The sequence below is a fragment of the Haliotis rubra genome, unplaced genomic scaffold (assembly GCF_003918875.1).
Source record: "Haliotis rubra isolate DU_JTF1 unplaced genomic scaffold, ASM391887v1 Scf399, whole genome shotgun sequence".
NCBI classification, from domain to species: Eukaryota; Metazoa; Mollusca; class Gastropoda; order Lepetellida; family Haliotidae; genus Haliotis; species Haliotis rubra.
In genome coordinates, this window is record NW_025767078.1 from 391,360 (window position 1) to 407,766 (window position 16,407).

Below are 16,407 nucleotides of genomic sequence, written 5' to 3' on the forward strand. Positions count from 1 at the left end.
TGAGTGTATCGCCAGTATGTGTGATCACAGTACAAGACTTGATGAATGTTTAGGGTATCAAGGAGAATTTACGTACTTAACTTAGTGATGAGATGTTATTATTATTATGATTTTAGATACACAACACTTCTTTCAGCGACAAAGTAAATAATAAGAAGAACAAATACACAGTGTTGAACATTACTCTATTTGACTAAACTGATTTCCAGGGGCAAGGGAGATTACCACCGGCTGGGTCACGGCACAGACGATCACGTCCGACGACCTCGCCGCGTGTCAGCACTCCAGGGCAAGAAGATCATAGACGTGGCATGTGGATCTCTGCATTGTGTCGCCTGCTCTGATGCTGGTAGGTATCTGCAGCACTTATCTGTCATACTGTTCTTAGATACCAAGAGGCGGTTGGGTAGCCTAGTGGTGATAGCGTTCGCTTGTCACACTGAAGATTTGGGTTCGATTCCCCACATGGGTACAGTGTGTGAAGCCCATTCCTGGTGTGCCCAATATTGCTAAAAGCGGCGTGTAACCATACTCAATCACTCACTCACTCTTAGATACTCGAGGCGGTGGGGTAGCCTAGTGGTTAAAGCGTTGGCTCGTCACGGCGAAGACCCGGGTTCGAATCCCCACATGGGTACAATGTGTGAAGCCCATTTCTGGTGTCCCCGCCGTGATGTTGCTGGAATATTGCTAAAAGCAGCGTAAAACCAAATCTCAGTCAGTCAGTCAGTCTTAGATACTATGTTTTTAGCAAATAGCTATACATTTTGATATTGTTTTCCAATGGTTCATCTGCAGTACTCAGATTTGTTGCAATATTTAGACCATTACTGGTACTCCTTTCTTTTGAGGTGCAAATGTTTGTTGAGGTACTCAGTTCTGTGACAGTACTAAGTTCTGTGGTGGTACCTTAATCTGTGGCTGCACTCAGATCTGTTTGCTGCTGCTACTGTTTAATTGTATATCCTGTGATGTTGAAGAAGATTTGTTGTTGATATGTGTCTGACCTGTCCAGGTGAGGTGTACACGTGGGGAGACAATGATGAGGGGCAGCTGGGAGATGGCACCACCAACGCCATACAGAGACCCAGGCTAGTCGCAGCATTACAAGGTGAGCTCACATATCATCATCCCTATGTATACAAGGACATGAAGCAAGAAAAAGGAATGGTCCAATGACTTGCTATCACTTTGTTATGACCACCATGTGTTATGTCAAAGTCAAAGTAAAAACTCCTCCAAAGTAAACAAATCACACAAAATGGCCACCTACCAACTACTGGCCCTGTTATGTGATGGATATGTATCTTAAATGCAAGTATTTATACTTTCTGGGGCGTTGGGGTAGCCTAGTGGTTAAAGTGTTGGCTCGTCACGCCAAAGACCCGGGTTCGAATCCCCACATGGGTACAATGTGTGAAGCCCATTTCTAGTGTCCCCCGCCGTGATGTTGCTGGAATATTGCTAAAAGCCGTGTAAAACTAAATTCAGTCAGTCAGAATATATACTTTCTATCGGTGAATGCTTTCAGATCATCTGTATTCTGAGACAGTAGGGACCTAAGTTCTTCATCTTTTAGGATCTGTTTTCATCTAAGAGTAGGTTGGTTTCAGATTTTCCAGTGTAACCTACATTAATCAGAATCAGAACTGTCAGGTGTAACATGGGGATCATAAGTGCAAAAATGCCGTTAAAGATGTAGAAAATAGTACACATGCTGACTTTGTATTGCAGGCAAGAAGATCAACCGTGTGGCGTGTGGGTCCGCCCACAGCCTGGCCTGGTCCACACACAAGCCGGTCAGTGCAGGGAAGCTGCCCACTGTCATCCCCATGGAGTACAACCACTTGATGGGCCTCGAGGTCACCACGCTCCGTAACAGGCTGGTACTCCTACACCACTTCTCTGACCTCTTCTGTCCATCCATCCCCATGTTTGACATGCAGGATGGAGGAAGGGATGAGGAGATTGGAGATGCTGCTACAGGTCTGGATGCTCTGAGAGGAGTCCTTGTGTCCACAGCCAAGGTCAGTTCACTGCTGGACTTGGTCAGGGCTGGAACTTGGAGGAGACATGAATGTTTGAATGGGAAGATGTTTAGATGGTTGAATGAATGGGTACATGGTTGAATGAATGGTTGAATGGATTGTTGAATGGATACATGATGCGGGTGAATGGACAGATGAGTGACTGAATGAATGGTTGAATGGATAGTTGAGTGACTGAATGAATGGTTGAATGGACAGATGAGTGACTGAATGAATGGTTGAATGGATAGTTGAGTGACTGAATGAATGGAGAGTTGAGCTGAATGAAATGAATGGGTTGAATGGACAGTTGAGATGAGTGGCTGAATGAATGGTTGAATGGATAGATGAGTGGCTGAATGAATGGTTGAATGGATAGATGAGTGACTGAATGAATGGTTGATTGGATAGTTGAGTGACTGAATGAATGGTTGAATGGACAGTTGAGTGACTGAATGAATGGTTGAATGGACAGATGAGTGACTGAATGAATGGTTGAATGGACAGATGAGTGACTGAATGAATGGTTGAATGGACAGATGAGTGACTGAATGAATGGTTGAATGGACAGATGAGTGACTGAATGAATGGTTGAATGGACAGATGAGTGACTGAATGAATGGTTGAATGGATAGTTGAGTGACTGAATGAATGGTTGAATGGATAGTTGAGCTGAATGAATGGTTGAATGGATAGTTGAGTGACTGAATGAATGGTTGAATGGATAGATGAGTGACTGAATGAATGGTTGAATGGACAGATGAGTGGCTGAATGAATGAATGGTTGAATGGATAGTTGAGTGACTGAATGATGAATGGTTGAATGGATAGATGAGTGACTGAATGAATGGTTGAATGGATAGATGGAGTAGCTGAATGAATGGTTGAATGGATAGAATGAGTGACTGAATGAATGGTTGAATGGATAGTTGAGTGGCTGAATGAATGGTTGAATGGACAGATGAGTGAATGAATGGTTGAATGGATAGTTGAGTGACTGAATGAATGGTTGAATGGATAGATGAGTGACTGAATGAATGGTTGAATGGATAGTTGAGTGGCTGAATGAATGGTTGAATGGACAGATGAGTGAATGAATGGTTGAATGGATAGTTGAGTGACTGAATGAATGGTTGAATGGATAGAAATTGATAGATGAGTGGCTGAATGAATGGTTGAATGGATAGTTGAGTGACTGAATGAATGGTTGAATGGATAGATGAGTGCCTGAATGAATGGTTGAATGAATCTATAGTTAAATGGGTGTTGAACTTATGGATAAATTGAAGAATGTTTTGATAAATGATACATGGATACATAGATCAATCTGAAAGAGTATAGATGTAGACAGTTCCTTGGGGACTCTGGATTAGAATACTTCCCAAGTTATCTATGCTTGTCATGAGAGGTGACTTAATAAACCATTGGACAATGCTCATAATATCAATCACCGGTTTGTCTCTCATATAGCAGGAATATTGCTGAAAGTGTCATTAAAGAACAAACAATTTATAAAATTAAAATAATCTTTGACTTAGTGAATCTTGAGGAATTCTGGTATATTCTGTGTGGTGGAGAAAACTACATCTGTATTGTGACGTGTATTTCCAGGAGACGTCTTTCCGCAAAGTAGTCCAAGCCACCATGGTTCGAGACAAACAACACGGCCCTGTGGTGGAGCTCAACAGAATACAGGTGAGCTTCTCACACATCTTCCCTTTTGTGAGCTGTAGTCAGTTCCTCATCATTCCCAAGGAGTGACAGACATGGATGTTGATTTGTCATAAGCTGTTGACTGTTGCTCAAGCTTTCAGTCCCTTGTTGGCCTGGTCCAGTCTTGCTGATTTACAGGCTACGACAATGTATTGTAATTACCCTGACTGCAGTATTTAAAATATCAATTCACACACTCCTTCATTATGCAGATAATTGCCTAATCAGATAGCCTGTATATTGAGACAGATTAATCTGTTCTTGATGGCCAGTAAATCCTGTGGCATAGTTAACCTTATATTGTGCCGGTCTTTCCTTGAGAATGAATTAAGCTTTCTTCATGGCAAAGATATTACTATGAACACCCAAGAGCATTGATGTATTTGAGTTGAAGTTTGTCAATGTCGTCCCAGGTGAAGCGGTCGCGCAGCAAGGGAGGTTATGCCGGTCCTGACGGTATCAAGTCAGTGTTTGGCCAGATGGCTGCCAAGATGGCCGTGTTTGGACCAGACAGTCTCATGCTGCCACACAGAGTGTGGAAGGTCAAGTTTGTTGGTGAGTGGAAGATGCTGTAGGGAGGCAGAATCTCAGTGGGGGGACCATGGTGTATTCCTCCTTTCTTGTCTTATTTAAGGACATACCAGTTCTTGACATGTGTACACCTGCTTGAACAATGGTTGTGCTAGATGTACTGTGAATCATGTTGGTCTTAGAATGAAATATAGACTGTGAGGCACGACTGAAATACATTGCTCCTATTATGAATTTGGAAAACATTAAATTCAAATTGGTCAGGAGTTTCAAATCACAATAACCACCTTAGAGTGAAAGAGATGAAAGCATAGCCCCATCAGTGCAGAAGGTGATATTTAAATGAAATTCTTTTAAGGGATAACTGTTGGCTATACATTTTGTTCTAATTTCAAATTTCAATGTGATTGAATCTATGGTAAACCTTGCTTGACATTCAAAACACAAAATGTCTATCTTGTAATTAATCAAGAAGCCTTATCCTTGAATCTGGCCTTGATTGTGTTTTTATTCTTCAAATTCACTGTGAGATGTATGGAAACTTGAAATTGATGTTAGTGTAATGTATTGATGTCGGATAACAGTGAACTCTGTGCCCATGTAGGTGAGAGTGTGGATGATTGCGGAGGTGGATACAGCGAGTCTATCGCCGAGATGTGTGACGAGCTCCAGAACGGCTCCCTACCTCTTGTGATTGTGACACCGAATGGCCGGGATGAGTCTGGAGCCAACCGTGACTGCTTCCTTCTCAACCCCATGATGAAACAGATGCTACACCAGAATATGTTCCGCTTCCTAGGTGAGTCAGAGCATGAGTAGCTCTGTTAACTTATGTGTCGCTTGATACCCTGCTATATATCAGTAATTATTAAGGGACTTGCCTTGTCATAGTAGGAGGGAGGGATGTGTTGGTGGGTTGGAGAGCGTGTGAAGTAATTGGGGTTTTTTGCCTGCTTTGTAAGATATTGAGAAAATGTTGGTCACTGGACATGCTGTGTGTCTTGTAAAACGAAAACTGTTCAGCTCTTAATATGAAATGTGCAGTCTCCAATGAAAATCCAAGCCAAACACCCACACCTCACCCTCACCCTCACCCTCACCCACACCTCATCCACACCCACACCCTCACCCACACCTCATCCACACCCTCACCCACACCCACACCCACACCCTCACCCTCACCAATACCCTCACCCTCACCCTCACCCTCACCCTCACCCTCACCCTTCACCCCTCACCCAAACCCTCACCCACACCCACACCCTCAGCCTCAGCCCTCCCAGCCTCACCCACACCCCCCTCCCTCACACACACACTCACCCCTCACACCCACACCCACACCCTCAGCCTCAGCCTCAGCCTAACCCTCACCCCTACCCTCACCCTCACCCCTCTCACCCTCACCCTCACCCACACCCACACCCACACCCTCACCCCACCCCACCCTCACTCCTCACCCACACCCTCACCCACCCTCACCTCACCCTCACCACGCCACCCGCCACCCTCACCCACACCCACACCCCACACCCTCACCCACACCCTCTTCCACCCTCACCCAAGAGTCATTCCCTGATCTTTATTCTATTTTGTTCTGTTTAGGAATTCATTTGCAGCAATTCAAGAGTAGAATAGAGTATTGTATGTTCCACTGAACCTTAGACACTAGTCTGAAGTGTAAAATATATCTTAGCCTATTAAGCTAAATTTCCACTGGAATTGGCAAAGGAAAAAAGAACATGAACACACAAATATCTTGGGCATAAACTGGAACTGGAACTTAGCTGATGTATGTCATTGTACCCTGTTAATGTTACTTATAGTCAGCTCTTATGACGAGTGTGAAGAAGCAAGAGGTGCTTGTGTATTATTGTGTCTCTCTGGGCTGGGAAGGGATGGTTTCTGCTCATGTTAGACAGAACCTGATTGACTTTGTTCAAGACTTCACTCCTCTGTTCTCTCTGTTACAGGAATCCTGATTGGTATTGCAATCCGGAGTGGAAGCCCCCTGAGTCTCAACATAGCCGAGCCTGCCTGGAAACAACTGGCCGGTCTGCCTCTGACCATCTCCGACCTGACCGAGGTAGACAAGGACTTTGTTCCAGGTAAGTCACCATGCCAGGTCTCTGTCTCGCTATGACAGACTAAAATGTTGAGTGGGGAGTGCCATTAAATGAGTACTTTAGCAGTGTTTAAAACTCCCAAAATTCCAAGCTAGACAGCCGGACTTGTAACTTTAAAGAATTACCAGCCCGGATACAGACTTGCCTGTCCGGTTTTCAACAATGAAACACAAACAAAATCAGTAGTCAGGTTACTGTTTGTAGGCATCGCAATGAACTACATAGCACTAACAGGCAATGCACCGAGTTTAGGTAAACTGAAAGTACACATGTTGTGATTGGTTATCGTAACATGAACTGTCCAATCGTAAGTAGTTTAACATAATCATCATAATACCGTAAACACCTCAAACTGACGACAAGAGAACCTGTCTGATATTATGAAATATTTACTGTACTGTTAGGGGTAAAAATATCTACCAGACCACCGGACAGGCTACTTTGACCGTCCGAGATGTAAATATACCGTTCCGGACGGTTGGGCAGGCGGGAATATTAAATGCTGACTTTAGGAAGGGTATACTGTATCATGGCATGAATTCTCACTACGAACTGGTGGATCAGTGTATTGTTACCTCCCTCGTGTTTATCTCCCCTTGACACAGTGTGACCTGTGCGTTGTTGTGTCCCTAGGGCTGATGTGCATCAAGGAGATGGACGAGGAGACCCTGAAGATCAACGAGATGCCGTTCAGCATCCCCAGCGCCACTGGCCAGGAGATCCAGCTCAGCTCCAAGTACACCCGCATCATGTCCGACAACCGGGCCGAGTACATCAAGCTGGCCATGAACTACAGGTACACAGCATGCAGACATTGTGTTTATTACCTTTGTGTAATAATTATACATGCAGGGCTTGTATTGCACTAAATGATGTCGACGAGTTTGTTTTGTTTATACTAATCGCAAAGTATGCACAGATTTTTTGTTTTCATCCCCATAGTCACAAAAATTAATAAAGTCAGTCAGTCACTTGATGAACAACATATTTATCAGCACACAAAAAAATGGGACAATGTGCACAAAATCAGCAACATTGTTCAGTGTATGATCCAGTGCAAACATTGCCCTGTCAAATGACACAGAATCTCTTGCAGTTTATTTCTATGCTTCTAAATTTTATTTAGGTATGTGATATTTCTGTCAAAAATTGAAATCCTCCCCTTTTCAACTGTCATTATAATTTTCCAATATAAAATATGCATCTGTGCAGGGATGAGAATTTTCTGCGAATTCGCGGAATTCCGGGAATTTCATAAGGCTAAGGGTCATTCTTGTGAATCGTCTAAATCCGAGGAGAAAGACATCCAGCTCATTTTCCTCTTTTTTCACTCATACCCATTCTCATCCCTGATCTGTGGGAGGTTGACACAATTGTGTACTATGCCTTCATCAGCTAAGAAGCAGTCATTTTGATCATTCTTCAATCACATGCTGGTTAATTAGTGAGAGAAAATTGAATGTTGCACCTGCTGCAAGTGACTCACTTTCTACATGTTCCTATACTTGTATACAGTGTATATGATGTCCATCTCAATAATGTTTTCTCATCCCCTGTGCCGTTTCCAGACTGCACGAGTTCGACCTGCAGGTGAAGTGGGTGAGGGAGGGGATGAGTAAGGTCATTCCGGTGCCGCTCCTGTCGCTCTTCACCGGATTCGAACTCGAGACGATGGTGAGTCAGACTTCAACTAATATCCTATGTCTGTCTCTGGGCGTTATAGGACACTCAGTCAGTTTCTGTATTCCAAAATTGGATTAACATTGTCAGATAGAAAGGGCACATTACCTTTTGTTCAGCTTCCTCTTTGTTTTTATAAGGGAAAGTGGAATTACATAGATTGTTACACTGACATTACACGGATAGACCCATGTGTTGCACATGTTACACAGACATTTCACAAATATTACACAGTTGTTACACAGATAATGAGTGTCATCAACACAGTAACACGTCAGCCACATAACATGGGTAAGGTGAGATGAAATTGGGTTTTACGACGTGCTTGAGAATATTTCGCTCATATGACGACGTGCATGCGTGTGTATGTGTATGTGCGGCTGCTTGTACTAGCCCAGACTTAAGCTGGTTTTATAGTGCTAGCCCACTGAGATACCATGCCGCAGTGAAGCATGAATACCCCACTCAGACACATTATACTGACTCCGAGCCGACCAGTCCTTGTTGTACCCATTAATGCCAAGCGCCAGGCAGGGAGCAACAAGTACCATATTTTAACGTCTTTTGGTATGATGCGGTCGGGGATCGAACCCGCGACCTTCCGCTCTCCGGGCGGACGCTCTAACCACTACACCACGGAGGCAGTTGCATAACATGGACTATGAAGAGAAGCTGTATAACAATTTAAAATATTCCAAAAAATGTGTACCATCAAAATGATCATGTTTCTGGCTTCACTAATTAGAACATGATTAGCATTTCCAGGGACAGCAAAAATGTTTCCTGTAGTCTTCAACTAACGAACTTGATTAAGTTATAGGCACTTCAATTTATGTGTAACATTTGTGTAGCATCCGGGTAACATCTGTGTAACGTTTGTGTAGCATCCGGGTAACAGTTGTGTAACATCTGTGTAGCATCCGGGTAACATTTGTGCAGCATCCGGGTAACATCTGTGTAACATTTGTGTAGCATCCGGGTAACATTTGTGCAGCATCCGGGTAACATCTGTGTAACATTTGTGTAGCATCCGGGTAACATATGTGTAGCATCCGGGTAACATCTGTGTAACGTTTGTGTAGCATCCGGGTAACAGTTGTGTAACATCTGTGTAGCATCCGGGTAACATTTGTGCAGCATCCGGGTAACATCTGTGTAACATTTGTGTAACATTTGTGTAGCATCCGGGTAACATCTGTGTAACATTTGTGTAGCATCCGGGTAACATATGTGTAGCATCCGGGTAACATCTGTGTAACATTTGTGTAGCATCCGGGTAACATCTGTGTAACATTTGTGTAGCATCCGGGTAACATCTGTGTAACATTTGTGTAGCATCCGGGTAACATATGTGTAGCATTTGTGTAGCATCCGGGTAACATCTGTGTAACATTTGTGTAGCATCCGGGTAACATCTGTGTAACATTTGTGTAGCATCCGGGTAACATTTGTGTAGCATCCGGGTAACATCTGTGTAACATTTGTGTAGCATCCGGGTAACATCTGTGTAACATTTGTGTAGCATCCGGGTAACATATGTGTAGCATCCGGTAACATCTGTGTAACACTTGTGTAGCATCCGGGTAACATCTGTGTGGTAACATTTGTGTAGCATCCGGGGTAACATCTGTGTAACATTTGTGTAGCATCCGGTAACATCTGTGTAACATTTGTGTAGCATCCGGGTAACATCTATATGTGTAGCATCCGGGTAACATTTGTGTAACATTTGTGTAGCATCCGGGTAACATCTGTGTAACATTTGTGTAGCATCCGGGTAACATCTGTGTAACATTTGTGTAGCATCCGGGTAACATCTGTGTAACATTTGTGTAGCATCCGGGTAACATATGTGTAGCATCCGGGTAACATCTGTGTAACATTTGTGTAGCATCCGGGTAACATCTGTGTAACATTTGTGTAGCATCCGGGTAACATCTGTGTAACATTTGTGTAGCATCCGGGTAACATCTGTGTAACATTTGTGTAGCATCCGGGTAACATCTGTGTAACATTTGTGTAGCATCCGGGTAACATCTGTGTAACATTTGTGAAGCATCCGGGTAACATCTGTGTAGCATCCGGGTAACATCTGTGTAACATTTGTGTAGCATCCGGGTAACATTTGTGTAGCATCCGGGTAACATCTGTGTAACATTTGTGTAGCATCCGGGTAACATCTGTGTAACATTTGTGTAGCATCCGGGTAACATATGTGTAACATTTGTGTAGCATCCGGGTAACATTTGTGTAGCATCGGGGTAACATTTGTGTAGCATCCGGGTAACATCTGTGTAACATTTGTGTAGCATCCGGGTAACATCTGTGTAACATTTGTGTAGCATCCGGGTAACATCTGTGTAACATTTGTGTAGCATCCGGGTAACATCTGTGTAACATTTGTGTAGCATCCGGGTAACATTTGTGTAGCATCCGGGTAACATCTGTGTAACATTTGTGTAGCATCCGGGTAACATCTGTGTAACATTTGTGTAGCATCCGGGTAACATATGTGTAGCATCCGGGTAACATCTGTGTAACATTTGTGTAGCATCCGGGTACATCTGTGTAACATTTGTGTAGCATCCGGGGACCATCTGTGTAACATTAGTGTAGCATCCGGGTAACATATGTGTAACATTTGTGTAGCATCCGGGTAACATTTGTGTAACATTTGTGTAGCATCCGGGTAACATCTGTGTAACATTTGTGTAGCATCCGGGTAACATCTGTGTAACATTTGTGTAGCATCCGGGTAACATCTGTGTAACATTTGTGTAGCATCCGGGTAACATCTGTGTAACATTTTGCAGGTGTGTGGCAGCCCAGACATTCCCTTAAATCTCCTGAAGTCAGTGGCGACATACAAGGGCATCGATGCCACGGCGCCACTCATCCAGTGGTTCTGGGAGGTCATGGAGGAATTCACCAACGCTGAGCGGTCACTGTTCCTCCGGTTCGTCTGGGGTCGGACACGACTACCTAGAACCATCGCCGACTTCAGAGGAAGAGACTTTGTCTTGCAGGTTAGTTTGCCTTGAATGATATTATCAGTAACTTTGTATTGAATTTCTCTCGCTAATATTTGCATCACTCAAACTAGTAGCTATGATACACTGGATAGTTGAGGGTGTACAGTTTTTACCCGGTGACTGTGTGTAGTATCGATGTGGATGTTCATCTGTCCATGTTGACTCCGCAGGTGTTGGACAAGTACAACCCTCCGGACCACTTCCTCCCCGAGAGCTACACCTGCTTCTTCCTACTGAAGATGCCGCGCTACTCCTGCAAGACTGTACTAAGGGAGAAACTCAAGTATGCTGTCCACTTCTGCAAGTCGATCGACACAGACGATTATGCCCGAGTTGCCCTGACTGGCGACGTCATGGACGATGACACTCCCGAGGCCAGCGACGACACTGATGATGTTGATAGTGGAGAGAGTGAAGGAGAGATTGTTGATTCAGACGCAAGTTAGCTTTTCCTGAATATGATGTAGATGTTCTGAACTTGATGGTTTCTGGAAGAATTGGAAACTGTTTGACTCGGTGTATGACTCAATGTTTGATACAATGTTAGATATGATGTGTCAATCGATTTTGTAATCGATGTTTGACACAATGCTTTACATGAAACACTGTTCAACACGATGTTTGACTCATGTTTGACTCATGTTTGACACGATGGTTGACTCGATGGTTGACACGATGTTTAACATGATTTTTTACTCGTGTTTGACACAATATTTGACATGGTTGACACGTGTTTTTCAGACATTGTTCAACATTATGTTTGACTCCGTGTTTGACACGATGGTTTGATTCAACATTTGATATAATGTTGGACCCATTGTTTAACTCAATATTTACATTGAGAACCAATCAGGACAACATCCGTGACATTTTTGTGAGAATGATGAAATAACCTGTTAGATACTGGATGAATATTTTTGTATGGATAACCATACCAGATTTGCATTGATAATTATTTTGCAAGACTGTGATACGATTATTTCAGTCCATAGTTAGGGCTTTCGATGCAGGGAGGCCCTTATCATGGATTGAACAACAGATATGGAATCCAGGTTATTTGTGACAGGAGACAGCTTGAAACCAGATTTCTAAGAAAACTTATTCACCTTCCAAATGTGTCAAGGCTCTGTAGATGTTTATGCTCCAACTGCTTGTCATGGTTGCAATATTTGTACTTTACTGTTTTAGATTAGTTTTATCAGTCAAATGTGAACACAGTCATGTGATCACACACTTCGAAAGCTGAAACTCAACTCAAGATGGCTGCCATCTTGTAAAGGGAGACAACCAAGACAGTTTGCAGTGAATGACTCCAACACAATGTATCAGTAGGACATGTTGTCATATTTTCAACAATAATTTGGATTAGTAGGAGGTTATCTAGATTGTCATATCAGTCTTTTTCCTATCTTAGTTGTAAGTTTGCTTACTGCAGTCAACATGGCGACAAATCAATACATTGCCATCTTTACCACCTTTAAAATATTTGTAAATCGGGAGGCATTTTGTAATACTGGTGAGTTGTTAGTATTCATAATACTTAAAGAATACTGTCTCAATCTCAAATTACAGTATTATGCACTTATTTATTTGTATATAGGCTGGCTTTGGTAACTTGTATATCAGGGTCATCGAAGCTTTTACAACAGTGTCTCATGAAAAATACTGATATATTGTATAACAGATTTAATCTTTGCTGAGGGGTGATGGGGTAGCCTTGTGGTTAAAGCGTTCACTTCGCACGCCCTGGGTTCGATTCCCCACATGGGTACAATGTGTGATTCCCATTTCTGGTGCCCCCTGCCGTGACATTGCTGAAATATTGCTAAAAACGGTGTAAAACTAAATTCTCTCGCTCACTAAACACATCAGGGTAGGCACAAGGGCTTTTTCCTTCTTCTCTTGAGTTCCCATCACACAGCCTTGCATGGCACAGCTAATCAGAATAACTAAAATATGATCTTAAAAATATATGTTTTGTTTTTAGAAAAAAAATTTACATAACTTTTTCATATGAGAGTTGGATATAAAGTAAATAAAGAATTAATACCAAGCACCATTTTTTATAAATATTTGTAGATAATAAAATACCATGTTCGTGTATACATATCTCCTTAATATATCAGCTCCTACCATATCGTGTCGTGAAACTACTGAAGCTACCTTACCAGGGATAGATGCTGATTTCGGAATTTCTATGGGATAGTTCAATTAGTTTTTGTCAGTTTCATTTTAGTTTTGTTAGTATTTTAATGCTTCTGGTCAGCTATGCTTGTTGTCTGTAGAGCTGTTTTTTGTGGTGGAACTGATCATCAAACTAAATAAGGTCACACTTTGAAGGAAAAATTAATTTTCGATATTTTCCAGATACAAATATTTACTGGTCTAATAAGATATAAAGCATTGGAAAGATTAAAAGTCTGTTTTGGGAATTGTTGGTGCCTATTCTTGGTGGTTATTTGTTGAACAAAACATTAGGTCCTGATTAAATACATATATACATTAATTAATTAAATAAGTATGTGAATTAACAAATTCCTCTGCCTCACAAGACATGATACTTTAGTTAGTAATAATATTGATGACAAATAATTTTTTTCTTTTCAGTGTTTTTTCTTAGCATCAAATATGTGACGATATTTGAACATTTTGTAAGTGCAAAGACATTCGCCATGCCGTCATTACTAACATGCCAAGACAACTATTGTGATATGTATGTGTCAGTGAGCTTGGGTGCTTAATTTATGTTGTGTGATTGGTCGCAATGTGCTTGTGCTCTTGTATGCGGAAGGATACCGTAATGCTCAATTAACAGATGTGGTTCTGCACCACATTGATTCAGTGGGGTAGGCTTGTCGTTCAACCGTTCGCTAGTCATGATGAAGACCCGGGTTCAATTCCCCACATGGGTACAATGTGTGAAGCCCATTTCTGGTGTCCCCTGCAATATTGCTGGAAAATTGCTGAAAGCGGCGTAAAACCATACTCACTCATTGATTCAGATGAATTCCTGAAGTGGCTTACAGCATATGCTACCAATGGTGATTATCTGGTGCCACTCATTTGTATTCTATGGTTAACAAATTTTCCAAAAAAATTAGTTTGGGTCAGTCGAAATAATGCAATTTGGCATGAATGTTATTAAGATGTAGTGTGGTGGGTAAGAAGATGCTAATATTGTGTTCAGCGTGGGATTTTTAGTGTTTTTACTCTTGTATGTATATATCCTGTAAAAATAGTTCAAATTGGAAGTTTATTATTTTTCACCAGAAGGTTTTTACTAATATCTATAAATCATCTTAGAAAATCAGGTTTTATGTGAATTTTACAGTTTGAACATGGTGGTAATGTATTCATTAACAGTGGAAATGAGATTGGGTGTCGATCAAGTTTGCGATAATGTTATGCAGTGGGAAATTTTGGTTTGTGATTGTGATTATAAGATTCCCTTTTTCTCTCCATGGTATTGAGGTTGAATTTTAAGTTGAGTTGTGATGAAAAGCCAGTCTGTTAATTGAGCAATATGGTATTGTATTTAAACAGTTATATTCCCCTAGGTTTGTATACTTTGTATATATTAGTAGATTTATTTGAGAAAAGTTATTCTGTTGACAGTTCTACATAAAAAAGACATATATTTTTTCGCAAAAATAGTTTTGAAAAGTATTTGCTTTTTTATATTTGATAACTGTTAATTATTAATTATTTCACTTAGACTTAACTTGTTGGTAGTCATAAAGTTTGTATCCAAATTATTCCTTTTTGAAGTTAAAAATAATTAACAATCAAGTTTAAAACTAAATTATTTTGAGGTACTTTAACATTTTCTCAGATGGAGAGTTCGAAACTAACACACTGGAACTTTGTTGCTTGAAGTTGTGGTGCCAGCACCAGATACAAACCATAGTACTTGTCAGGATTCTAATTGTTGTCTGTGAGAGCTGCCAAACATGATCGGATTGTCATACAACTACACAACGGGGGCTCGTGATGTTAGTCACTGGATTGTTTGGTTCAGACTTGCTTATTTATAGACTGTCATCATAAAGCTTTAAAATTGCTGAGTGCAGCATTAAACATCAAAATTATTATTTATAGTCTAATGAGTCAAATTACTTCACTGTTTGGTAAACATGTTATTTGTTTTAGGAAAATAGCAGGAGAATACATAGTTCTGAATGTTTAAGCTACAATGTTGACTTGCATTAAATATCTATTGAACATCAGAACAACTTATGTGGTAAACTGATTCTAAATAATTAATTTCACCAGTATTTAAAGAAAATGTTGAATAGTTTGAGCATATTAGGATCTATAGGTGAATTGTACTTCATCATGAAAGCCCCATTTTGTCTGGTTGTATTTGAGTCTGACATTACTTCTTCAAGAGTCCTATTGTTGCTAGCAATTGTACCACTTTTGTACCATTTGTGTACCATTTGGGTCCAAGTTCCATCTTATGTATCAGACCCATGTCAGTGTTTTGTATGGCTGGGATCATAATCATGTCATCAGTAAGCTCATCTTTGGTGCACAAATTTTCAAATCAAAATATTTTCGTCTGTCTGGGACAGTAACAATTTTGTCATTTTTGAAAAAGCTCATCCGGTTTTACCATTTTCTTTGATAGATGAAATCAAGAAACATGTAGTCGCCTTGTTTGATGTGTGAAACTGTTGTGCTCAGCAAATGTAAATATTGAATATTGTACATGTGAAGAAGACGCTTTGTAAATTTTGTACAGCTGTGTGTCTCCATCTCTAAGCCTCAACTGGGAGGGTTCTATTCACAGATGGTTTGTATCAAGCTATACAAAAAATAAACATTTAAAGATTTGCCGTTTGTTTGTATTGAGTGAGCAAGGGAAGCGATTGAAACCCTAATCAATCTGTCTGTCTGCTATTTGGTTTCTGGAGCTTGACTCCAAAACTTGATCAAAATCTGCCCAGATTTCAGTCTAGTCATGATCATGATATAAGGAATATGTTGTTATTACCAAATTCCGTTCAATGAACCATTGATGAAACGTTTTTTTCTTATTAAGGCCAGACCAATTTTATTTCTTGTTTTACAGATCTGCTGGTCGTACTTTATCAAGAATAAGATAAAAAATAAAAATTAATATTCCCCACTCAAAAAATAAAAATCCTAATGTAATATTAACCAAAATGAAAATTTTTGTTTAGATTGGGATTTTTGCCCCATATGCTCTTCATAAATTGCCTTTATACTTTGTAGTATTTAAAAGGAAGGAATATTACTTGACTGATGATTTTAATTTCTTTCTTTTTTCCTCCTGCC

At 40.9% G+C, this 16,407-nt stretch overlaps 1 protein-coding gene across 1 annotated transcript in view; it reads left to right on the plus strand.

The window, feature by feature from the left end:
• Positions 1-15,941, plus strand: part of LOC124287017 (E3 ubiquitin-protein ligase HERC2-like) — a 177,279-nt gene extending 161,338 nt beyond the window's left edge. Inside the window, 11 exon segments of the mRNA XM_046723473.1 lie at positions 210-349; positions 1,016-1,111; positions 1,735-2,027; positions 3,639-3,722; positions 4,154-4,295; positions 4,876-5,070; positions 6,242-6,376; positions 7,028-7,190; positions 7,963-8,068; positions 10,888-11,100; positions 11,277-15,941. Of these exon segments, the coding sequence (XP_046579429.1) occupies positions 210-349; positions 1,016-1,111; positions 1,735-2,027; positions 3,639-3,722; positions 4,154-4,295; positions 4,876-5,070; positions 6,242-6,376; positions 7,028-7,190; positions 7,963-8,068; positions 10,888-11,100; positions 11,277-11,552 (1,843 nt within the window). The 3' untranslated portion in view covers positions 11,553-15,941.
• The last annotated feature ends 466 nt before the right edge of the window (positions 15,942-16,407 follow it).